The sequence below is a fragment of the Pseudopipra pipra genome, chromosome 11 (assembly GCF_036250125.1).
Source record: "Pseudopipra pipra isolate bDixPip1 chromosome 11, bDixPip1.hap1, whole genome shotgun sequence".
Lineage (NCBI taxonomy): Eukaryota > Metazoa > Chordata > Aves > Passeriformes > Pipridae > Pseudopipra > Pseudopipra pipra.
Window position 1 is genome coordinate 15,758,628 of NC_087559.1, and position 25,480 is coordinate 15,784,107.

General features: G+C 47.1%; 1 protein-coding gene across 1 annotated transcript; it reads right to left on the reverse strand.

Annotated features, from left to right (window-relative positions):
* Positions 1–993: 993 nt before the first annotated feature.
* NT5DC2 (5'-nucleotidase domain containing 2) lies at positions 994–25,480 on the reverse strand. The gene is made up of 14 exons (XM_064667826.1): positions 25,153–25,480; positions 17,817–18,001; positions 16,972–17,046; positions 15,263–15,318; positions 13,566–13,659; positions 9,908–10,036; positions 6,987–7,047; positions 6,245–6,347; positions 5,665–5,766; positions 4,202–4,283; positions 2,279–2,365; positions 1,761–1,901; positions 1,480–1,544; positions 994–1,353 (listed from the first exon to the last, which is right to left on the reverse strand). Exons 1-14 carry the CDS (start codon positions 25,394–25,396, stop codon positions 1,092–1,094), a joined length of 1,686 nt encoding a protein of 561 aa, XP_064523896.1. The 5' UTR covers positions 25,397–25,480; the 3' UTR covers positions 994–1,091.

Here is a 25,480-nt window from a genome sequence, read left to right on the forward strand (position 1 = left end):
GCAGTCTGAAGCCTGTCCAGGACCAGCATAGCCCCGAGCCAGGTGAAAGCCTACTTTCTGCACCTCACATCCTAAAGCAGCTCTCACCTGCCTGGGCCTCCAGACTGTCACCCTTGTCCCATCCTATACACTCTGACATTGCTATTAGCACCTCTTTGCTCTTCCTCTTCCTGAGGAGGCAGCACATGGCTTTGCATGGCCACAGTCCCCTTTCTGACCCACCACACCCAGCAGCACTTCACACCCACACCTGCACCCTCCTTGGACAACCTCAGCAGCCCCTCCATCCACCTTAGGCCACATCTCAGTGAACAGATGGAATGCCACCTTCCCTGCAGGGCTGAACACATCAGACTCACAACAGACCACACCAACTGTCAAAATGGTGATGTCACATGGCACCAAGCCAAAAATACTGACAGTGCACAGCACTAAACTCACTCAAAAACCAGGTGTGTCACAACATTTGAGACCCTGTGACCTACTCCCAACACCCCGTGCTTGCACAGTTACCTAACAGTTCCCTACCAGAGTCCCCAGCTGGACAAACCAGACTGGTGGGGAGCAGGAATGGGCTGAGGGCTGCTGGTACCAGTTCTGGACAGGTAACACTGCTGATGCTTTGTCATCCACGATGGGCTTTATTGGTTGCCCAGCTGGCAGCCCTGACCCCTCCCTGTCCACCTGCAGAATGACTCACACTGCAGTCCCAGGACATCTGGGCAGCTTCAGCCCTGACTCACCTTGTCACCCCTCCCATGGGTTGCACTCACCAAGCACTGGAGACATGGGGCTCCATGTCTGCGCCACTTCTCTGGGCACAGAGCAGGGAGTGGCTGTCCCACCACCTTCATTAGTTCTCCAGCTGACCTGCTCCTAGAGAGGACTCCCTGCCAGAGAACAAGCACCCAGGCTCTGTGCAGCCTACAACGCACCTCAGGGAAAGGGATGGAGCCAGTGAAGGGAAAAAATAAACACACCATCTACACATGAACGCAAGTGTCAAACGCCCTTTAGTGGTGGACAGAGGTGCTGCTGCCGAGCGGCCCCACGACAGGCCCGGCCGTGCTGCTGCCTGCAGTACCTGCCCCTCACCGAATGTGCACCATCTCCTCCAGGAAGGGGGTTTTCATGCAGCCCGTGCAGAGCTGATCCATCCAGAGCGGGGCCTCGTGCTGCAGGGGGGTGCGCCGGGGGTAGAAGGTGAAGTTCACGTCATAGTTGAGCAGGCAGCTGATGGAGGCCATGTAGATGTCGGAGAACCGCACCAGCCGGCGAGAGAAGTACGTGGGGTTGTGGAAGGTGCGGAAGATGCTTCCAAACTGCGGGTTGAACAGGTTCTTCGTCAGCGACCTGAGAGGAAAGAGATGGTGCTCTGTAGATAAAACTGTGGTCACAGGTCAGCAGGTTACAGAACAGACCCAGTAGAGGCCTGAGAGGCCCTGAGAGACTTTATCAGTGAGGGGGGACAATGCTCACCTGATCTCCTGTCGTTCCTTCATCCACTCCAGCAATACTTGCTTCGACTCTGCATCCTGATACATCTGCAAAGACAGCAGCAGAACCACATACATCATTCCTGCAGGCCACACCTCAGCTCCCCCCAGTTTCCACTGTAACTCACAGAGCCCACTGCACCAGGAGGAGGATATTTTTGAGAACCAAGCAAGATGGTACATCCCCTCATTCCCATGCTAAGCCCAAAATGCAGACTCAGAAGGCAGCACATTACCTGTCCTGCTCAGCCAGGAGCTGTTTACCTGCATTCTCTCCAGCAGCCCCGTCAGAGCCTGCTGCCAGGTCAGGGAGTGCATGTACTGCTCTGTGTTTATGATCCGGATCTCCGTCTCCAGTTCAGGAACGATGGCTCCAGTTCTCCAGCCATGACGCAGCATGAGGTCCTGGAGGTCACAGAGAAAAAACAACCATGAATTCAACATAAAGACTGAAGGCCAAACACAACCCTGGTTCCTAGAAGAGTGGTCTTGTTCCCATTTTGGATTCTCAGGGGACAGCCATCCATGGCCTGTGCCAGTAACAACCATTTCCCGGCCAGCAGGATCAGCCATGTGAATCACCTTGAAATGTGGTGCTTGCCTGTGCCTGACAGAGCATGGGGAAGCTGGTGTGTCCTGAGTGTGCCCTGACAGCCAGCAGAGCACCCAGCACAGACCTGAGCACTCAGACCAGGCCCTGCCTTATCTCCAACCCAGCTGCAGCCACAGCAGCCACACGGGCTTGCTCCCGCCTCACTGGAGAGCAGAGACATTTCACTCACCGCAAGGTCACTGTACAGATGGTCACCAAAGTAGAGCACTTTGGACCCACGCCAGCCCGTCAGCCTCAGGAAATCAAAGAGGTTACCCTGCAAGGGACAGGAGTGCAGAGAGAAACATGGTTACAGGCCACCTCAACCACATGCAGCTGTGAGCACTCAGAAGTATCAACCTGCCCACTCCCCCACTATCTACACCCAAGGGTTTCTGTCCTTCCCCACCTCATTGCACTTATGTCACAACCCCCCTGTACATTCCTCAGCTTTTCTCAGACTACAGAATAACTCTTTGGAAGAGTTTTTGCAAATAGGCAATTTGAGGGCACAGCAAGTCAAAAGGACAACAGGAACAGCTCAGGGGCCTATGGCAACACCACCAGAACAGCAAGGTCCATGGCCACTAACACTTGACAGAAAGAAGGCACTCCAGGAAACGAAAAATCCTGGAGACAAGGTGGGCTACAACCAGGATACACACTCTGTCACATCCCAACAACCTCAATGCAGTCAGATGAACATCATGACTGGGGGAGAACTGGAGAGGAGAACAAAATCCTACTCCATCCCTCCTTCCTCATCTTTTCCCTTCCTCACTGCACCATTCACTTGGGTGAGCAACCTGTGGCCACAAGATGTAGGTGGTCAAGAGCAGGATTTAATTCAGCAATAAATTCTAGAAATAAAAAGCTGAGGTGCGCCTTTTCCCCTGAGGGAGCTGCTAACCCACTGGCAATGAGCTATACTTGCATATTCCCAGCTCCCAGCTCCTGGCAGAGGCTGGAACACTATCCCAGCACTTTGGCAGACCCACTGGACAGGTCAGAGGCTTCCCAACAGCACTACTCAAGGACATGACCCACTTTTCTACCACAGGTCAGGTCCCAGCTACTTGACAGCGATCTCACTAACAGTTTTTTCCCGTGGGATTGGAGAGCTCACATAACCAAGAACAAACTGTCCTAAAGCCAGAGGCAACTTGTCTCAGGGGACAGACCAGCTGCAAGGACAACAACCCGGGCAGCAAGTTCACCAGAGTAACAGCTCATCCTCCGGACATGCTGGTCCTTCAGGAAGGGGCATGTCGGGAGCCAGGCTTTGTGCCCTATTTGATCACCTTTGTTTCTCTATTCTATTATCCAAGTGCACCTTTTCCAGCCTTATGGAGAACAATTTGGAGTGAGGTGTGGAAGATAGCTGCATACCCATCAGATTTTAGAGAGCTGTGCCTTCTTAGCCTGAACTACCACACTCTTGGGAGCACCTCCAGGACAACAGTTTCAGGAGCAGGACATTGGAAGAGCTGAGGGAAAATGGCACTATTGGCCACGCTGGACAATGTCAGACCAGAGCTCCCAGGGTAAAGGTTTCACTGTGCATGGGGGGCAGGGGACATTCACTGACCTCTGCTACACATGCAGAGGATGTTTCCCTACCGCCACATCTCACACAAACAGGGCAGCAGCTGGGAAAAACCCAGCCTGGCAGAGATAACTCAGCACAGGTTCCCTTGGGCACAAAGAAAAGCAACCCACACCTTAAGTTACCTGGCCCTGCTCTGCCTTCCCCCCTTGTCCCTGTCCCTCCATCCCTAATGCCAAGCCCATGCTGAAAGCATTCTGAGGGACAGTGTCCTACCAGGCCACTGCCCCCAGCCAGCACAGAGCCCAGAGCGTGGCTTCTTACAAACACCCTCTAACTACACATGTGCTCTCCTCACAGACTTTTGGGTTTCACTTTGCAAACACCAAACATGCACAAGTGCCCTACAGAAGAACCCATAATTTTCCCTCACCATGACCAAGCAGATTTTCCTGTTTTCCAGTGATTTCCAGGCTTTCCCAGTGATTTCCAAAACTGTAGGCATGTTGTAAGTCCCAACCATTTCAGACTCTTGGTACACACCCCTTATGCACCCATTCACTTTACCTCTTTGTAGATCTTTCCCTTCTCCAGCTGGTTTATTTTGTCCCACTGCAGTGAGCCTTTATCATCCAGTTTTCGAAAAGGTCTGGGGAAAAAAAGGGGGAGATGTCAACTCCTTTTGATTTTAGGTGATTGTTACCCAGCAACCAGAACATTTGAATCAGGAAACTTGTTTACCTATGTAACAACTCGAAATAAAAGCTCTACATAAGCTCTAACTGACCTTCTGGGCCTTCTAGACTTTTTTCTCAGGGGAATAGAAAGTGTGAAAGGGAAATATCTTTTCAAAATGCTTCCACTGGCTGTAACCATTTCATGCCAAAATCCCTGACAACTCTACTTTTCACATACAGAGGGGAGGAAAATAGTAACAATAATGACTCCCTCTGAAATGCTAAGGCCAAGAAGGCTTTGCCCTGAATGACTTTGTGTCCTGTTCCAACCTGGCTATGCCCCAGCCCAACCAAGACTGTGGAATGTCCTAATAGGATACAGCAAGTCTGCAGAGTGGATGGAAAGCAGTTCTCATGCTGATCTCGACCCAAGCTGGCTCCTGCTATTTCTGAGGCCTTGCCATGTCTTTCCATGGCCCACTACATGTGTGGATCTTAGGCACCAGACAGCCACAGGTTTTATCTCCAAGAGGGCTGGATCATCATCACTCCAGGTTGTGTTTGAAAGACACTCCACCTGCAGCCCATGAAGAAAACCTTTACCAGGTTATAAAACAGCTTATAAAACCATTCCATAGGTTTACTCCTGTTTGTGACAGTGGCCTGGGAAATAGGAGAGGAAAATACATACAAAGGAAAGAATAGACTGATCCCTCAAGGGCAGTAATTTCTGGTCAGTCGTAAGTTGAACCAACAAAGCAGACACAAGTTCCCAAAGCAAATAATCCAAAGAGAGGACAGCAGCCTATGTCCCTTGGCAGCTCCTAACTGACCACAAAACCCAGCTGCCACGTACAAAGGCTTCCAGAGCTGCCAATTACCAAACAGCATGTATCCAGTAACTAAACAAACCCCCCCCCAAATCCTCAAAAAACAAACCACACAGATAATTGTGTGGGGAACAGGAAAAGGAAAGATTTTGTCACACTCTCTAGACCTAGAGCCAAGAAATGGTCAGCTCTCATGCATACCATTCCACTCCTCTCTTCTTTCTGATGATTTAAGTACATTGTTACCTCTAAAAATCTAAGTTAAACTCAGACCATAAAAAAACTCATGAGGATTAAACAGCCAGTTTTAGAAGCACAGTTTCTGCTTGGCTCTACACATCCACTTATTCCCAGAGTAGCCAATTTTCATCTTCCCAGAGAGAATCTCAGAGGGCAGCAGAAGGCTGGATGCCCACTGAGCCTACATGATGGTTAGCAAATCACTGCTTTTTTGGAAGGCAGAAGGAGCTGTTTATCCAGGGAGGGGGTCCCACAGGCAGCAGCACAGCCCCTGGGCACGTACTTCCTGCGGTCAGTGAAGAAGTTGGGCTTGTCAGCCTGCACGATGACCATGTCGAATAGGTCCCGCCAGTTCTTGCCAACCATGTGTTTCATTCCCTTGTCCCTAAGGGCAAAGGAACAGAAAAATTAACAGATCCAGTACTCTTTTTTCACGCAACACCACATCTTTACAACAGTCTGTCCTAAATTTATTCTCATTTCAGTAACACAGAAGAAAGCATAGACTTGTGAACCCCCCAAGGCTGTCTCATTGCATTGGAGTATTGATGCAACTTTGTTTCAAGCTGTCCCACCCTTTCTTCTGCACCATGGGAAGTCCAGGGAAGCCTATGACGCAGCAAGAACTGCTAGAGGTAACACAAAGTGTCAGCTCTGTACTGCTGTGGTCAGCCACAGCCTTGTATTTTCTTCAACAAGTGAGAGTCAGTGCTGTGGAGAGCACTGTGGGGTGCAACATTCACCACAACCCGTCCCCAGAGAGCCCTGCTGGCTATTGCCACAAAACCCTCCACCATACAACTTCCAGGTGCCCCAAGGAGGGACTGCCCTGCACAGCCTTGGTGTGCAGTAAAGGTACTCACACAAAGCTAAAGGGACTGTTTGTGATGAGGAAGAGCTTCTTCTTGTGGTTCACCAGGCGGTTCAGCACAGCATAGATTTCGTCCCCATGCAGAATGTACTGTTCTATATCAGAATGAAACAGTAGCAATCAGAACATTTTGGCACAAGTCATGATCACATTTGTATAAAACCAAACCCAACCCAGCCCCCGGGCCACTAAGGATGCAAAAGGTCTGAGTTGGATCCACCTCAGGCAGGCAGGTAGTGAACCACTATGGTGACAAAATGGCCTTCCTCATCCCCATCCATCCCATCTAAAGAGGAAGACTGAGGAACTGAAAAGCCTGGTAAAAAAGAGGGCTGATACCAAACTGTCACAAGGGACAGGCACAGCCACTCCAGGCCATGTTGCTTGCAGAAGCTTCCTTTCCCCTGAATGACCAGGAAGCCTTTCCCAGATGGTGCCTTTGCATGTTCACATCATGCCAAGGACCATCATCCCTTGTTTACCAGCTGAAGGAAAACAGAAACATGAGCAATGAGGTAGCTGTTTCCTTCAATAAAACAGATCCTCCACCTGCCCATAAATGCCACTTGTTTCTGAATGCCACTCTATCCCCAGCTGCCTCTAGGCACAATCAAGTATTTCAGTAAGTTCTGTGTTCCCCTGACTCCTGTGACTGTGTAGGGCCAACACAGCCATCTTACCCAAAACACCCATAGTATGAGACGGATTTGGCACCAGAGCTCCATTTAACTCACCCAGATCTTTTTCAATCCATTTGTACATCACTCCTTTCACATGAACATCTCTAATTGCATCCTAAAGAAAAGGGCAGGGGAAAAAAGTTTCAGTTTTACATATGGCATTCCTGTTTCCCAGCACGCAAACTTACTGTCACCTCTGAGGACCAAGAGTAATGATCCATCCCCTCCCTGCTGAATGAACAAAAGCTGCATCAGTGCTAAGCAGCAAAGCTTGCCCAGCAAGGCTCACCAACGTGCCAAAAGAAGAACACAGTGGCTGGCTCAGCTAATGCAGTACAAGGGGGAAAACCCTCAAAACCTATCTATGAAAGTTCAAGTTCCTTCCAGCTCCTGGAAACCAGCACAGGTAAACACACAGGTACCAAGGCAATACAGACTGTGCAACTCCAGTGAATGGTTATTCACTGTCCCAAAACTGTACTGGCCCAGACACAGCAGGCTTTGCTTTCTCCCTATACCTATAGAAGCTCTGCCAAATGTGACCCAAAGGAGTGTGGCTGAGGCAAACAGCAGTAGAGGAGAGCTTTTGATTCCAAAATGTTCCCCACAAGCCAAGGAGGGCCACAGCTCCTGGCCCCGGGTGGCCAGTGGGCACAGGCAGAGCAGAAGCTCTGGCAGGAGGGTGGCACAAAACACAGCTGGGAGGGAGGCAAGTTAAAACAGATGTTGTCAAGGGCATCCAAATATCCTCTATTTTCCAGGCCAGAGGCCAAGATGCAATACATTTTTGGACACACCCAACTGAGATTCCGCCCAAGTCTCCATCCAACGAGATACTCAAGACACACAAAACCATTTCCAGAGCAGCAACACAGTTTGCAGTGTTTGCACATTCAAGTGCTTGTTTTAACAGTACTATTTTCATCCCTGACAATTTATAGAGGTAAACAAATGCTGCCTTTCCCCAGAACCTTTAAATCCCTGTTACACTCTGTGTGCCCCTTTGGGAGTTGCCCTTACAGACTGGAGTCCCACACGGGCCACTGACATCGCTCCACACCACCACACAGTCACCTGGTAGTGCTGCTGAAACCTGCTCATGACCCCAAAAATCATTTCCTGCAAAGCTTCAAGAGAACCTGAGTTTACAGCTTAGGTGGGGATGGTGGAGGAGGAGGCATTACCACTTCAAAGTGAAGTTTTAGGAGTCAATTTCCACCATGTGGATTTGAATGGTAAAAAGGCAGAGGTCACATCTCTTTGCTTTATTGGAAAGAATCTGAACAAAGAGCAAGAGCTCTAACAAGGAAACAAGTTTCTCTTAAGCAGCACTGGCACTAAAAGCAAGCAATGCTTTGGATTTTTGTCAAAACTACCTTTGCAGAGGAGAAAGAAATTCGAGTCTGCTCTTTCCCTAAACCCTCACCACTTAAAAAGCAAAAGAAGGGGAAAAAAGAAAAGGAAGATCTAAAAGGTTCTTGCAGGTAAAATCTTGGTAGCCTTGGGAGGTGTCAAACAGGGCTCCAAAAAACTCCTCCAAAGGGAAGCAGGGTAAACTGTATGTTCTTACTTTAAAATGTGAAGCAACCAAACTGGTGTGACAGGACTACCTGGATTACATGTCAGCCTTTCCACTGCCTCAGGGTCTGCCCTTTTGACTCAGCACAGTGTCTGCAGCACTTCTCCAAACACACAGCCCTGCATCAGCAGTACCACTGAGAGGTACAGAAGGGTGTCAGGTTTAGACGTGTCTTAACCCACTGTGAGCCAGTGCTGTACTAAAAGTCAGGGCTGTGCAAGTTCTCTGGGACACCTGTCTGTAGGCACAGAGGGGTCTCTGTGCTTGTGTCCACAAAGAAGTCTGAGGGCTCGAGGACACCATTTGCCCTGTACTGAGCATGTATTAGGCTGTGGCAATCGCCCCCCCTTCTCTAGATTTCAATTAGAAACATTTCCATTTTGACCTCAAAAGAAGGTTCAGAAGACACTCTTCACAAAAAGCCTCAGGATTCAGCTGTATCCCCTCTTCCCATTTTCCCCACCCCAAGAGCAAAAACAACAACCAACACCCCAGAACCATGTTAAATGGGCTGGCACACTGCTATCAGGCACCAACAGAAGGTCAGAACACAACTGCAATCCTGGGCTGCAGCCCCGCTGACAGGTGGATCCTTATCACAAAAGCAGCAGCACAGACGTGGAGCTCCATTTCCCTAACAGGACTGAACAGCCAGTGGGTGAGCCTAAGCTTCCCATAAGGCACAACCCAAAAACCCTTCTCCATGGAAAAAGGAATGCAATAGGGCTTGGAAGATGTGTTGTCTGTCAGCATAAGTCACCCAGAGCAGCAACCTCAAGCACTTACATCTTGTCTGCAGCAATAGCTAAGAAGTCAGACAGTCTCAACTAACAGTGCCGATAATCCCACACAGCCCTTTCAAGTGCCACTTAGCACCTTGGAGTAAATGACTCATGAAAGCAACAGTCACCCACTGGAAAACATCTCCAAAGGATCAGACTACTCTGCAGCTGCAAATAGAAGAGGTGGATTCTCAGAGCAGGCAAGGAGAGTTGTTTCACAACAATCACTGTAACGAAGTAAGCTGTTTGGTACCTGATCAGACCAAGCTTCTCTGAAAATGAGATACTAAGAGGAAAACACAGTTTAAAAGTCTGCAGAACCCAAAAACTTTTACACAAGCTTTGTGACCTATTTCCCATGGAAGGACCTTCAACCTAACCAGCCTAGGCACTCCTGCACAAGATAGTGTACAGCAACACTAACTCTGTAGTACAGATAGAAACCAAACACATCCTGAAAACACAGCTTTGAATATTCCCAGTAATGCTTGGATCTAAAGGGACAACAGTGCTGTCATATCAGGCTGCTCAGTACCAGCCCCTTGGGTTTGGGTGCTGCAGAGCTCACAGCTCTGGTGTGGTATGAGCTGTGGGACAGTTGCCATTTTACTTACAGATATGTCCTTGTAGAGATGCACCTGGTCAAACTCAATGCCATGAGTTATGAAGTAATCAATGACTGAAGAGAGCAGTGTCATCTCAGGAAGAGAAAAAATGTCCATAAACTGCTTAAGTGATGGGCCCTGGAAAGCAAAAAATTAAAGGGACACGTTAGATGCAAAAATACTTAAAAAAATATCAAAGCCAACAAACAGACTAATATCACCCAGTACCATCTGGAAGACATTCCAGGCTAACAAAACACTAGCATGGAAAGTCCCAGCCATTCAGCAAGCAGTCCTCTCTTCTACACTAAAACACTAAGTTAGTGCATTAGCACTTGACAAGAGAGAGGCTTCTCTTTCACATAAATCATTAAACAAACCCAGCATCATTAACACCATGGGGTTAAGGTGGAGGAAGTGGGGAGTCAGTCCTAGACACTGATTTCAACCCCATGCCCTCTGCTTCCCACCTGGCCTCCTGACATTAATACAGGTGCCAAAAGACAACACTGCTACAGAAGCAGCCATGGGCCTTGCTGAAGATGCCCTATTGCTCACCTAAACCAGGCTTTGATACTGGACACATGGCACTTAAGCTGCTGAAACCATATCCCAGTGAGGTTTCACAAGGCAATGTAAGAATCACTCCAACAAGTCATTTGTCAATGCCTGTCTGCCCTTGAGTCACTACAGAAAACCCAGAGTGGGCACAAAGAGAAAAAAGGACTTCAGCCCACCCAGCAGCCAAGTAGAAATGGACAATTAAATCTTCAGCGAAGAATAACTCCCCTTGCATTAGGCTCTCTCATACATTTGCTATTGTTATTGCCTATCAATTACAAATCTATCAGCAGGCCGAAGCCAACTTTGGAGGCCTGCCAATAAAATAAACTTGTTTATTCTGATGTACCACCCGTGCAGAGGACAATGGTGAGTCTCACTGGCAAGATGAACCTGGCATCAATTTTTTCATCTTTCATTGATAAAAGTTCCAGATCAGACAGGGGGACAGTTACCAAGGTCTTGTATATGGAAAACAATTTGGGAAGTGCACAGACCTCCCAATGAACTGGTCCCCAGCGGTGCCCTGGCAATCCAGTTACATCATGTCTGTGCATGTGAGCTTTGAGCAATCCAGGACTGACAGCTGGGCAGTTCAACTCTCTAGGATAACACTGGCCCACATCAGAAAGCATTTATTACAACTATGTGAGAGAGAGACATGAAAGCAGCATCCAAAAGATCAGAGAAGGTACAGATGGTAGAGGCTGACAGGGCACGTGCTGCCTTAATGACAAATGTGTGGCCCTGTCGTGCCAGGATGTAACAACAGAACACCTCCCATCTCGTCTGGTCAGGCAAGGGTGGACTGAGGCAATACTGGGGCAACACAAACTGGGGGCAAGAAAGACAATGTAAAAAGGGCAAAGGAACAAAAACCAGCATTTTGCCTGAGGTGTGTTACCCAAAAATGCTGCAATCAAAAGCTATGCTGATGTGCTGAGGGTTATACAGTTTCCACTCATAGGACAACTTGACCTAGAGCAGAAGAGAACACAAAGGGCCACACCACACAGGGTGGTGCTGCTCAGGGATACTCACTGAATCCTTTCAACACTTCTGTCCATTTTGATGCCTGGTTGCTAAGGGAACATTTCTCCCACTAGCAAAAATAAAATTTCCTGAAAACAGCCTTCACCCTTTTTCCTGTTCAAGGATGCTGGGAAAGAAGCAAGAGGGACAAACACAGGCAGTTCCTACTGAAATAACTAGGTATGGGATTTAGCAGAGCGCAGCAGAGCAATGGCCTGTCCTGGGGACAGTTAAATATTCAGTGTTAACAGCAAAGATTTACCTTGTAAACTTCAATTTCATTCTTGTGCCTTGTGTGGTTCACCTACAAGTCCAGCCTCCCCCTGTTCCCTTTAGTGGTCTTGACTTCCTCAGGCAGACCCAGTGACACAAGTCAGGATGAAAACTGGACTACATTTTTAGAATGCTACATATTGTTTTTCCACAACACCCATAAGTTCTCCACCTTCACCACAGGCATGTTCTGCCAGTGAAAGCCAAAGCAGCTGCAGTGTCTAACCCTGGCAAGATCTGTGCCCACCTACTGCAGGTGTTGGGCTACCAGAAGCTGTCCACTCCTGCTAACAGAGAATCAAGAAAACCCTCAAGGGAGAGTATTCATACACTTCAGCTGTATCAGTCCTGCCTGTCTTATGTCTTGTTGCCTGGAATCAGTGACCTGTCAGACCTTCCTGTCACCCACACAGCAACATCAGCATGACAGACTGCAGAGGACAAGATCCAAGACACCTGCCAAAGGCTCACTCCACACCAGCAGTCATCTTAACCCAGATGCTTTCCCACTAATGTGTCAGTGGCACAGGCTGAGCAGACATTGCTGGATGCAAATGTCATTAGTTGTGAATACTTTCATTCTCTTTGGGATCCACCTATTAGTTCATGGGGTTTATTACATTACTAGGAGAGGAGATTCACCTCTTCACAAAGTTGCTATCCCTACATATGTGGCCAAATGTTATGATGAATTTTTCAATACCAGCTACAGGAAAGAAGAAAGCACCTGGTACGTACAAAGCAGCACTGAAAGGCACCTTGGCATGAGCACTTGGTCCTACAGAAAGCCACAACTCGAAGATTTCATGTTTACTATTATTTAAAAAGAAAGGTGAAATCATCTCAAGTTTGCCAGGAGTGAGCAGAGTTGCACAGCAGGAGGATAACAGAGTGCAGCTTACAGACAGATATCAAATTCTAAGCAGAAACATTTTATTTCAAAGCCGGAAACATCACTGAGCTATAAACAGAGTATATACTTATCCAGAAAACAACCACTCAGATTAGTTGTTCCCAAGAGAGAGAAATCAAGAAGTGGCCTTGCTGCAGACTTCACACAGCAGGCTCACAGGGGTATTACCAGAGGAAGTGTGCCCTTCTCCTTCCAGCTTCCTTTAGGGCAACAAAGGGCAAGAGACAAAGCAGTTCTGAGGGAAAGGGATGTGAAGGCCTCACTTGCCCACAGCACCACACCAGACACTCGAGGAAGAAAAATCTCTCCCAACTTCCTCTAGTTCAGCAACCAGAGGATTCCTACAGCTCCTGCAGACAGAACATCAGTACCTTACTATCCTCAATGCTCCTGGATACCAACACTATGAATAACGTCCACTGAGGAGGCCTGAAGGGGTGTGGAGGGGGATCCCTTTCATGAAAGAAAAAAATCCTACCCAAAGCCAAAAAGAGGAAGGTATTACAGCACCCTGCTGCTACACACAGACCCCCTCCTGCACAGCTCGCTGCTGACACCAGCACTGCAGGCTGCCCTGGTAGCTTGGGAGCCAGATTTGGCCAAGGAAGAAGCAGAGAACATCTCCCTATCAGTCTTCAAAGCCATTCAGCTCTAGGCCAATAGCCCTGGTGTTTAGGAAAGCTTTGCAGATGTCTCTCAGATGCTAAACTGCTAAATAACCTCTGGGGCATATTCCCACTAGAACAAAAACACACACTGCAGCTCACAGGGGACCAAGCTTTTCCAAGGGAGGCTGGAGTAGTTTACATGTGCCTACAACTCACTCTGTTTTCCAAGCTGTTAAAGAGCTGCTGCTGCTGCATCACAGCAGCCAAGGGCTTACAATACCTTGCCATAGAAGTCACTCATCTGGTACAGGGGGATGTGCTGCGTCCCACCGTAGAGTTCGATTACCTCTTCATCAGGCACGGGTTTGAGCCCTCTAGACACAAACAAAACAACAGTTTGTCAGTAATGCCCAGTCTAGAAACTGCACAGAACAAGAATATGGGAAAAATGGGCTTTTTTCTAAAATTCACAAATTCCCCTTGCACAAAAGAGACAGAGAGCCTGATGGCTCTTAAGATTCACATAAAATCTTCCCCAAGACATGCTTCAGGTATCTTGTTTGCTCCTTCAAGTTAATTAAGGGGCTTTATCCACATTCCAGCAGAGAATCCAACCAGAGACTTCTCTCTGTCTGCTGTCAGTCTGCTGATGGGACTGCCCCACCACCTGACTGTGGCAGCTCCAGGTAACCTCCTTCTATGAGGTTTATCACTGTTCAGTGAAAAGGTGCAGGAAAAGGGCTTTCTGAAAAAAGGTTTCCTTCTTACTCAGCTTTCCTAAGCAAAACATCAGGTTATCTGACTGCTGCAGGTTTTGCCTCTTGCACAATTTTTGATGGCTGTTTGCTCAAGCAGTCGGTAACTTTCCCTTTCTCCTTTCCTACTCAGTTACGGTACAGCCTCTGAGAAATTAAATGTTGTCTCAGTCATGCTCAAAAGCAAAGGACAGTTTAGGAAAAGAACACTCCAAGAAGGATAGCTACAAAAGGACATGGGAAAAAAAAAAAAGCTTAAATGTATTTTCACTAAAAATCTCTTTATGACACTGAAGTAAAATATGGGGCAGTACAAACCCCCTGCTCCCCCCACCCCCCAAGCTGGTTCTCAAAGAAGCCAATTCTCTCTGATTATGAAACTCCCTTCTTAATATTCTTAGAGTGTTTACTGTAACTGAAGCTTAACAGCAGAAGGGCAGAGATCAAGAAAAAAACCCACACTGCCTTCCATGCTCAGGAAATACAACATAGGATTTACAGGAGCTTTGCTGCTGATATCTATAAATTACAACTTTTTACACACTAACCCTCTCCTCTTTGGGACAAAGTGTTTTCCCAGTCTCCAGTCTCACAACTCTTTGGAGAAAAGTTTCCTCTGCACTGTTTCAGCCACTTATTCCAAAGCACACCCAGCTATCCTTGGAGAACAAAGGAGAATGAAAAATAGGACAAGCAGGCCTTAAAGTGAGCCCAATTCTGATGCACTATTACTTTATTGACAAGTCTGCATCGCTTTAAGATGTAATTTGCACATCCAGACCACTGTCCAAGGCCCAGCAGAGCACTGCTGGGATACACTCCTGCCTGGAGAAGACAGGCCCGTGTGTGAACCACGTGCTGAGGAGTCCTTTCCTAGTGGCACTGTCTGCTCCCAGGTGCTCACCCAGTCCCACTGCAGCTGCAGCTCAGACACCTCGCAGAGTACGTGACCAGAGGTGTCATTAACCATTACAAAAAGCTCCAGATCTTCCCACCCACACTTGGCTTGAAATGCTTGAGAAAAAATAACTCCCTGCAATTATATGCCAGGTAAGCATTTGAAGCAAGCACAAACAGGATAAGCAGGACAAGACTGTGCCCTGCTCAGAAAAAAAAAAAAAAAGAAAAAAACAACAACATATGCCATGAACATACATTCAGATGCAGAAATCTACCTTTGCATACATGGGCATTTAGAAAATGATTTTCAGAACTGACAGACCTATATGCCGTCCCCAGCTGCACATAATGGAAAGCATCAATCTTCATGAGAAGACTCTGTGATAAGGGACAGATATTTACTGTTAGAATTGGGTTACTGTTAAGAGTTTACACTGAAACCTTATTAAAGTTTAAAGTTTCACACAAATGACATTTAGAAAATAAAATTCAGTATGAACATCCCACATCTGTGTACTTTGGGCAGCACTTACTCTCCAGCTACTTTTACACACAGTTACTCTTATGGTGACTTTTTACTGGCCTCCCTGGCAAAAGACCATCTTTCTATGAGCCAAAGTCTGTTACACTCCAGTTTGTGGACACAGATGCAGGGGGAAAAATGTTTCTGTGACTCAAGACAGCCTCTTCTTATCTCCCTTTCAGGAGCACACACATTCCAAAGGAGCTTTGCGTGCACTAGGGATCCATTACTCCTGACATTTATCTTAAGCAGAACTAAGTGGGCAAGTTTTGGTTCAGAGCACAGCTGTGCCCAAACATTTTCTTCACACAAGAGCTCTCCCCTCACTTCACCCCCTCCCCAGGAGACACTAAAGCAAAGATGTTCAGGAGCACACCAGGCTGGTAACATTAGAGCTTTCTTTGCATTTTTGGTATCAGACTCCCCTATTCATGAATCATCCCTTCTCCTCCATCCATCATTCTGAAGCTGTAACACGGGTCCTTGGGCATGGGAAGCAGCCTCACACTAAACCCACATCACTCTGCATCTTGCATAAGAACACACATCAAACTTCTTTCATCAGGAAACCATATCAGTGCAGCTTATTACACTGTGGGCAGACCTCCCAGTAATTTGTGGAGTGCAGGCACGTATGCTGAAGTTTTACTTAGACTGGCACTACCCAGATTTTTGGGTGTTCTGCAAACCCTGATCCTGAGAAAAGGGTCTTCACCTTCTACTCCCTCAAAGGGCCCTGTGCTTTGCCAGGCCACTCGCCTGTGTTTCTCTGATATATTGGCCAGAGATTTAAACAGAGAAAGAACCTTCTGTTTCTCACACATCTACCTCTTACTTTGTAAAGCCAGCGGCACAAGAAAAAGCTACTACAGCTAAACAACTTTGCTGTGCTTCCACCTGAGTGCCTGGCTGCAGCAGCCAGCATGGCATCACTGGGCATGAGGCTTTCAGGGAATCAGTCCAAAGCACTGAAAAGGGTTAAAGCTACTGCCTGCACTTTGCTTGCCTGTGCTCCTAAGAAGCATGCATCTCAAGTAGCCTGGATCTTATTCCAGGCAGTTCTATTATTCGGGGTGGGGGGTGGGGAAGGCTTCCTAAAGCATTCTTCTGACAAGTCATTTCTATTATTAGAGTAAGGCATTATGCCTCTGCTCCTGGCAAGTACTTGTAGATGTAAGATTGAGTTTTGTTTAAATTTCCTGAAAGACAGAAACCATCACACAAACAAGCTCAGTTTTCAATTAATTAGCCTGTGCAATTAAATGACTTTTAAATTGGCAAGGCTGTTTAGCTGAGGCCTTTGCTAAAATGTCCCATTCTGCCAGAGGCCAGGCAAGCAAAAAAGACATCTTTCCCTTGGGAAGAGCCCATGCAAGGAAAAGCACAGCCACCCGGACTCACTGGTAACCTGGTGATAGATGTTACTGCAAGCAATGACAGAAAGTATTTCCACTAAAAACATAACAATGGAAGACAAAGCCCAGGAGAGTGAACTTTGTACAGCTTACCTTTTGTACATCATAGTGAAGTCCACGAATGGCAAACCCTGGAATGTAGTCATACTTTGCAAGCCCTTCTGGATACTGGGAAGACAAACAGCAACATCTTTAGAGCAAAAGGACTGGATAATCAACAAAATCATTTCACCTGTTGAGCTGGCTTAGTCCTATTAGTCATCTCACCCCAGGCATAAACTGACCAAGGAACAGGTGTGCTTCATTTTGCCCCTTCAACAGAGAAAAGGGAGGAATAAAGAGAGACATAAAGGATCAGGATCCCCAAAACTAAATTTCTCTCATGTAGGGGACACTAGTGAAAAAATCAGATTCACTGAGGCAGTGAGGACACTTCTGCTAAGCTCCACTCAGTGCATATATTTGGCACAGACTGGCACTGCAGAGCCCTCTAAACAGAAAAACATGATGAGAAAAAACCACACAGAGCAGTCACCTACTGCAAACAGGGTGTCTGCTCTGGGACATGCTGCAGTGTCATCCACATCAACTTGCACATGTCAAGTCCTGCACAGCTCCGATGTCAGCCCATGGTTCATGTTTATCCACCAGCAATTCCATAGGCATTATTTCCATAGTCGAGTAAAGCTGACCAGACCTTTTCTAGACTAAGGCTCCCACTCCATATTTATAAAACCTCAGGAATGTACAGCACGGTAAATTGTCGCAAAGGAAATGAATTCCATGGACAGAGAAAGTTTTCTGCAATCAGACATTATGAAACATGAAATTTATCTCAATAAAACAAGTAATTGGCACGTGCACAATGCGTGCTCAAGCACGTCTGGGGCACAGCAAAGACAGCAGCGATTTTAATCGAGTGGAAATTCTTTCATTACCTTGAATTGTTCTATTAGGATGTCTCTGGCAGTGTTGAAAATCATGGAGTGTAGTAAATTAGAATACTGTGCTAAGGTGTAATCGTAGTCGAAGCCATAGATCTCCACATCTCCCAGGCTGATCTCATTGTTAGCGTAGATAGCGGCGGGGTTGAGGAGATTGCAGACTCCTGGTGGAAGGAGATCTAAGAGAAGGGAAAGGGGAGAGGTTGGAGAAACTGAGAGGATCACTGAAATTTGGACTTTTCATCCTTGACCTGACAGCAGCTGGAAATAAGACACAGCAGCAGCAAAGGAGCACAGAGCTCTGCCAAAGGCTGCTGCTGCTAAGTCAAATAATCCTCCCCGTGAAAAAACACACTGTGAAACCTCTGGCAAACCTCTGGCTGCATCTGGAGATGATGCTCTCTATCTACTTGCACAGTAAGACTGACCTTTTGTGTCAGGAAGCTGCAAAACAAAGTCCCCTGGTCTCTGGCCTCCATGAAGCAAAGCAGAGCCGAGGTTTTGAAGTGTCAGATTTCTGGCTGAGTGCAGCTGCAGTTTCAGTGGGCTCACAATGTGAGAGGTGCTGTGATAGATCACCAAGAAAACACACACCCCTCACTCAGAACTCAGCAAGCAAGCAGCCCAACTCTCCTCTCTGGGAAATCTAGATTACTCCAAATGAGAAACTCTGAGGTTTGTCTTTTGGCATTTTTTGTTTCTCTCAGAAGCAGCCAGACTTTGCAGAGAAATGCTGCAAGTGCCATTAGGGCTTTTTAATTTTTTTTTATTGATTAAGAGGATAAAACAAGGTTTTGTACAAACACCAACAACACATAAAAAAACCTCCTGGGCTCTTGGAGCACTAATACTGATAGCAACAAGTTACCTGCTTTCCTCTGATAAACAGCTGTGGAAACAGCTCAGCCCTTGCCTGTGGTTTGTCAAAACAGGGTTACTGTTCAAGATGCCTGGGAATACCACTTTGCTCCCCAGACCACTGGGAAAATGGGGTTAAGTGACCAAGCAGCTCAACTACCTGTATATCCCCTTCCAGAGCTAGTCCAGAGAGGAGAGCTTTAGCTCCACTGCAATGGGAGAGGCAGGAACAAACCCTTCCCAGGCTTCCCATTCCACAAGAGCTGTCCATTGCAAGATGAGAGTCAGCAATAAAAATAGTTCCCTGGGGCAGTTGCCTAGTCACAAGCACACTGAGGGACAGAGGGGAAGGAGACATTTCCTCCCTCTTCAAAGAAGGGTAATTTGCTCTTTGAATGATAGGAAAAGTCCAGACATTTTCCAGGTCCTACACAGCATCAGTGGGTAGGATTTTTTTTCCTTTCCTACCTTAACTTTTGGCTTTTAGCAAGAATCCCTGTGCCGGTTCTTTAGTGCTTCCTTGCTATAAAACCAAGTTTCATCTGAATGTAGGACAAAAAATACATTATTAGAAAGAGATACCAGCCATTTCCAATAAAGACTTTGTCTGGAATTATAATGGAATTGAGGTAAAAGTCCAAAGTACACTTGTGAGCACTAATTCAGAGAGGTGACTAAAGTAACAGGATTCAAATATATCATAATATTTATTTTCCAGGAGCAAACAAATGGGTATGTTACAAAACACAGCCATGCTTCTCTCCTAACTCACTTCATTTGGCCTTCAAATGCAATTCACCAGATCAACTGTAAAGGAATCACTAGAAAATAAAGCAGTGTATTAAGGCAGGACTGACTTACTGGCTACACTTTGGGAACAAAAGCTCTCTTTGAGTGGCTCCGATGGTGGCAAAGTTCCTGGAAGAGGCTGAAGAGAGTGGATACAATCTGAGTATTTTCCACTGGGATTTTAAACGATGGGAAATGTAAATAGGATTCAGATGATCACAACTTTCATCCTTTCATCATAAATGCTCTTTGCACCATAAACAAATAGAGCTCCACTTCCTGTCCTCACCTCCAGATAACTTGTGGGAAGACCTTTTTCTAAGCATATGCTGGGATTTGCAGGGTGGGTTTTTTTTCCTCACAAGGTGAACGATGTTACAACCCCAATCACACCTCAGGGCAAATGTGCAGGGCTTTCCTCTTCTAATGAAAAAACTTTGTGCAACAAATGCACTCGCTGCTACAGCATCCCTACACAGAGGTCAAGCTCTTCCAACATTCCCCTTTTGCTAACAGATTCAGGACAACACAGTTTGATAGTGTGAGAGCAGCACAAAATACCATTGCCTGAAACCCACCTCTTCTTTCACAGAAGACATAAGAACCTTCTGGATTCAATCACACGTCAGCCACAACTTTTGCAAAAACCCCATTAGGAAAAGCCAAGGGAGTGGTAGGAGTTTGTGTCAAGGAGAGGGTAGTGTGAGCCTCACCAAGCAAGTCCTATCTGTGATCAGAAGATAAGCAGTAACTGTGCCCCAGCATGATTTATGAAGCACATTTAGACCCACTGGATGAAGTAACACTCCTCCTTGCCAGCCTCAAACATACAGAGCCTCTCTGTGCTCTGACAGCCTCTTGCCCTGGTCATTTTACCCCACTCAGACATTTTGTCACTGACTTACACAGCATGTTCTCTCTTACCTCATAAGGGCTGAAAAGGAATAGCCAAAATGCTTTATCCCCATTGCCTCACACACAACATGTTCCCTACACACAGTCCCTGGAGCACCACACATCTCCCTGCTGTGTTTCCTGTCACACATCACTGTCACCAAACCAACTGGCAGCTTGCTCTGACCACACCATCACCCTGCATATTAAATTACAGTAATTTCAAGGTCACTGATCTCCTAGAAAGAAGGAAAACTCTGGGTTTCAGTCTAGGGATTCATGCTGCACATTTGGCTCAGTGTGAATGTCCATTTGGAGCATCCCCTATTTGGAGCAGGTGTCCATCTGCTCTTTAAGCTCATCCAGCCTCCATGCAGGTTCCAGCTACCACAGGGCAGAGACAGGAGCTGGGAGCACAGGCTAAATTAGCTTCAATACAAACCCCCAAATTTGCCTGGTGTTTACTAAGGCAGGTTTCAAGAAGCTTGCTTTAAGTGTGGGTTTGGGTTTAGTTTGGGTTTGCTTTTTTGTGGTGTTTTGCTTGTTTGTTGCTTTTTATTTTTCAAGATAACCACCTGGGTGGTTACTGATCCCGAGTGCTTAACCAAGTCCTGGGCTGCAGACTTGGGTGCTGCTGCTCTGCTGACATTCCGCACGTAATCTGCCAGGGATCTTTGTCTCAGATTTCCTGGCAATTGTCAAATCAAAACAAACAGACACCCTCCAGAAGCTCACGAAGATGCCGTTTTTCAAGAACTTTTGCTTTTGCTTTTCCTCTGCCAAGACACCGTAACAGATTGCTGGACAGATATGAAAAATTGCAGCAAGGAAAAAAAAAACAACACCACAAGACAAAAATGGCAAACAGTTTTGGATATTAAAAAAGAATAATAATCCCAACTACTCTTTCCATCTGGGTCCTAGCTGGAAAGGCAGACAATATCACAGTTAGTCACTCTCTACTCAGCACTTCGCCCAGGAAGTGTGACGGAAGGGAGAACGGGCGTGAGCACATCTGAGGGCAGCGGGGGAAAAGCAGCTCCTGCAACAGATGCAGCCCCAGGAATCTGCTCACTTGCACAATTTGCTCTGGTTTGCAGCTCTGACGGTTTGAAGGGAAGTGTCTGCATGTCCAGGGCACATGATGAAACTCTGCAACAAAGGCAGACCACAAGAAAGCCTGTTTGATCTCGTGCACCTTTTACACCTTTTACAAGGTAAACATGCAACATCCCCTTCATTTTACTGCTGTGAGAACATGAACAGCTGCTTAAATTGACTATCTTCACCAGAGCACAAGTGCCTCTTCCCAGGCAATAACCCACGTTGTTAGAAAGCAATAACACTCGATCCCCAACAGGAGAGCAGAGATGGAAACAAAAGCAGGTAATTAACTGTGAGCAACGACTACAGACACCATATGGCCCCTTCTGATGTGACAAACACTCTGGACAGGAGATGCAAAGCACGTCTCCTGCTTTTCTGAGCTCCCAGGGTACCAAGAGCATCCTGCAGGAAATGCTCCCTTTCTCTCAGCTTCAGACCGAGCATGTTAGTGAAGAATAACACACACCCATCTCTCACACCCTCTGTACTCACACAGGTCCCACACGGCAGAAGTCTGCAATAATTTCTTTGTAAGACAAGCAAGGAGAAGGATACTGAAAGCAGATGGCCACCATCCTCCATACTCTTAATGAATTAAAAAGTTTCCCTTGCTCACACTGACTTGCTTTCTAAAGACAAACTGCCAGTTTTCCTCCTTTCCAAGAACCTCTTTATCCCTTTGAAGTGTTGTTTTGTGCCATTTCCTGCAAAGCACTCCAACCAGCCGAAGTAGCTACTTTTACCAATAGGATAGGAAGAGGAAAATATTACTTAAAGAACCCTAAGTGACAGAGGAAGCATCTTAAAAGAGTGCTGAAAATTACTTTAGAGCACAGTCTTGAATTTATGCCATTATGACTAAATATTTTGGGATTTCTTGCCAATGAAATCTACACAAACTAAAGGCAATATTAAAAAATACCATGTCATTACAAAATGTCATCTTAAAAATGCACAAAGGCACTAGACAAATGTTATAATAGTTCTTTGCAAGAAAAAATGGTTACACTTAAGAAAGCAGAATTAGGAAGTTAGCAACTGGTCACTTTTCCAGTTCTGGCTGTTCTCACATTCAACTGTGCTCAAGCTTGTCATGCAGTAAGTCCTGCAGACCTAAAAAACCCAAACACACTTGCTTACAGCTAAATCCTCACTGGCTTGGCAGTCCCATTGAGTTTCAGGATTGGATGTTTCCTAGACTGCAAAACTTCAAAGCTTAATGAGAGAGCTTATTGGCCTTCCTGAACGCTTATCAGATCAGCAAAGAGCAAGTCTTGCTCAAGACCAACCCCTGTGATAAATCAGATTGTACTTTTCCTTTTATCAGAGAAAAGGAAAAAAAAGCACATTAAATGGAAGTAGTAGCCTCAAATTTTTGCAGGTAACGAAATCTGGTCCTAAGAGTCAGTGTTGCAAAGATGGGGGGGCTGATGAAGAGAATTGGTTTATCCTGAGCCAGTTCTAAGGGGAGATTTTACCTCAGTGACACCTTTTGTGTAGCAATGTTGTTCTATCATTTCCATCACCCCCTCAAGCCTGATAGAGCAGAGACATGTTTAAACAAAGTTGAGAACTTTTGGTGCCTGTGCTGTGGCCACCAAACCTGCACCACCACTAAGCTTTACTGCACAGAAGCTCATCCTGCACATCCTGCCCTGTCCAACTCTGTCAGCGTTTATCGTTGCAATCCCCTCTGTGCAAAAATACAACAATGCTCTATAAATCTGGTCCTGAGCAAGGGCTGGTCTGAAAACACATAATAAACTCTCCTGGCAGAGACCTCTCTCCAAACCAACAGCAATAACTGACAACACAGGACTTCACAAAAGGGAGTTTCAGAGAGGGAAGGAGAAGGTGGCACCACCAGAGTCTGCCCAGATTCAATGCTGGTGAGTCCTGAGATGATGTTTTCAGATCCATATCCCAAGCACAGACAGTCAGTTTTACATCAGATGTAGAAACCAAGCACAAAGGAACAGGCTGATGCCACACTTTGCAGAACTGTTTAGTCATCAAAGCAACAATTAAACCAACTTGGACCAACTCTCTCTCTTCCTGACAAGACTTGACTAACAGCACAATCTTGAAATTTCGGTTTGGGGAGCTATTCTTTAAAGCATCGAGGGCCTTCTTATTCAGCATGTCTAACGGCTACCTGAAGGTTTGTAAAGAGTCTACTCTGTAGCACTTGAGCTACTTCACTCCACTTTGCATTTACTCCTGCTGCTTAGTTCTCCACCTCAAGTAATAACTGTATCTCTTGAGTCCCAACAGAGTTATGGGAACACAAACTTCATGATCTGTCACATAGTAAACCAAGCATTTTGCCAAAAAACCATTGCACAGCCTATTGACTACAACTACATTTATGTTTCAATGCCATTATGGAAAAGAAAAAAAATGTCTTTGAGGATATTAAGGTCCAAGCAGGACTACAAGTACTCTGAGTTGGAATTTCTTTCAAGCAGTGGGGCTAAAACCCCAACTCGATCTTGGAGCAGGTTTGTATTAACAAAGCTATAGTCCTCCATCAGCACCTTATACTGCCTTCAAAGCACAGGGAAAGGAGCTCTCATCCTGCAACAGCTGGAATGCAGCAGGCTGAGCATCCAATGGATCAGAGCCCAATTCCTTTACATTTGTGCATCATTAAGGACTTGAGATTTTATGTCAAATTTCGTGTACTGGAAGGTGGGGGAGGAAGGAATGACAGCCCTTGTCAGTCTCAGAGCAGGGAGAAAGCTCTTCCAGATGCCTCCGGCTGACTGCCGTCCTTATCCGAGCTCTTAGATAAACAAAAGCTAACGGAGGGCTATCGAACAGCCGGCACGAACTCACACTTCCTAGTCCTTTACAGTGCTTACCTTCAGCATTCCAAGAATCAAGAAATCAACAGGAAAAGGTTCCCTGCCCTTATGCCAAGAAAGCTATTTTTAGAGGAGTTTAATACAGAGGAGGTCTCCTGCTGCTGCCAAAGAGACCACAATCCTGTTTTACACACAGGCAGATTTGGCAAGTGGTCTGAGTTTTCTCCTCGTTTGGCAAGATCTCAAAGTACCCGACAGAACCAGGTAACTTCTTGGTCAGAGGAGCAGAAACACGTACGCACTCATGAGTAAAAGGTCTGTCCCGTCTGGAACACAAACTGAGCTAAGGACCAGGGGACATCCCAGGAGCTGCAGCTTCAGTCCTGTCCACACTCAGCCTTGTGCCAGTGGCGAGTTGGACTCACCCCTTCAGTGAGCATCCCTGCCCATCTATCCAAGTCCAACCGCGATCCTGTATGCCAACCAAGGGCAAACTGGAGAAAAAGGTAACAAGCCCTTCATTCAGACCATGTGCCACGGCAATACCCGCGTTAAGGAGGCCAGTTGTGAACAACCCCATATACTCCACACGTCCTCACAGGCTGAGACCAGGCGGGGGATGTGCACAGAGGGAAGCTCGGGATGGCGAGAGGAAGATCAAGACCAGGTTTCAGCTAAAGAAAACCATCCCGGCGAGCCGCGGGCGGTGGAGGTGTGGATGGATGGATCGATGGCATCGCCGGCGTGAAGGCTCCTGACCCGGCAGCTGCACAGCAACGGGTACGTCCCGGGAGAGGCACGGAGATGCAAAGAGAGGGGCGGGGGGGGGAAGACGGGAAAAGGCCGGTCCCGGCGGGACGTGGCAGCCCCCTTACCGTAGACCAGCTTTTTCATCTCGTGGTACCTGGCCCACAGGTAGGTCTTGGTGTCGGCGCCCTCGGCCGGGGCTTGCTGGCCGCCGGCTCTGCCGGGGACCGCCGGCTGCTGCTCGCGGGGCTGCCCGTGCCCGCCGTCCCCCGTGGCTTTGTGGCGGCAGCTCTGGCACGACACGGCCACGGCGAGGAGCCGGGGGGCCGCGCCGCCGCCCCTCCGCAGCACCGCCGAGCCCAGCGCCGCCATCGCCCCGCCGGACGCCGCGGCCTCGGGGGCACCCGCACAGCCGGCGCTGCTCCGCTCCGCTGCCCGGCCCGCGGCGGTACCGCC

What these genes read in the sequence shown, in the direction of transcription:
- NT5DC2 (XM_064667826.1), bottom strand. Translation starts at nt 25,396, where the DNA reads ATGGCGGCGCTGGGCTCGGCGGTGCTGCGGAGGGGCGGCGGCGCGGCC. An exon ending in TCCTAATAGAACAATTCAAG is followed by an intron (nt 17,047 to 17,816) that starts GTAATGAAAGAA and finishes TTGTCTTCCCAG; the next exon opens with TATCCAGAAGGGCTTGCAAA. An exon ending in TGAGTGACTTCTATGGCAAG is followed by an intron (nt 10,037 to 13,565) that starts GTATTGTAAGCC and finishes TTTGCTTTCCAG; the next exon opens with GGCCCATCACTTAAGCAGTT.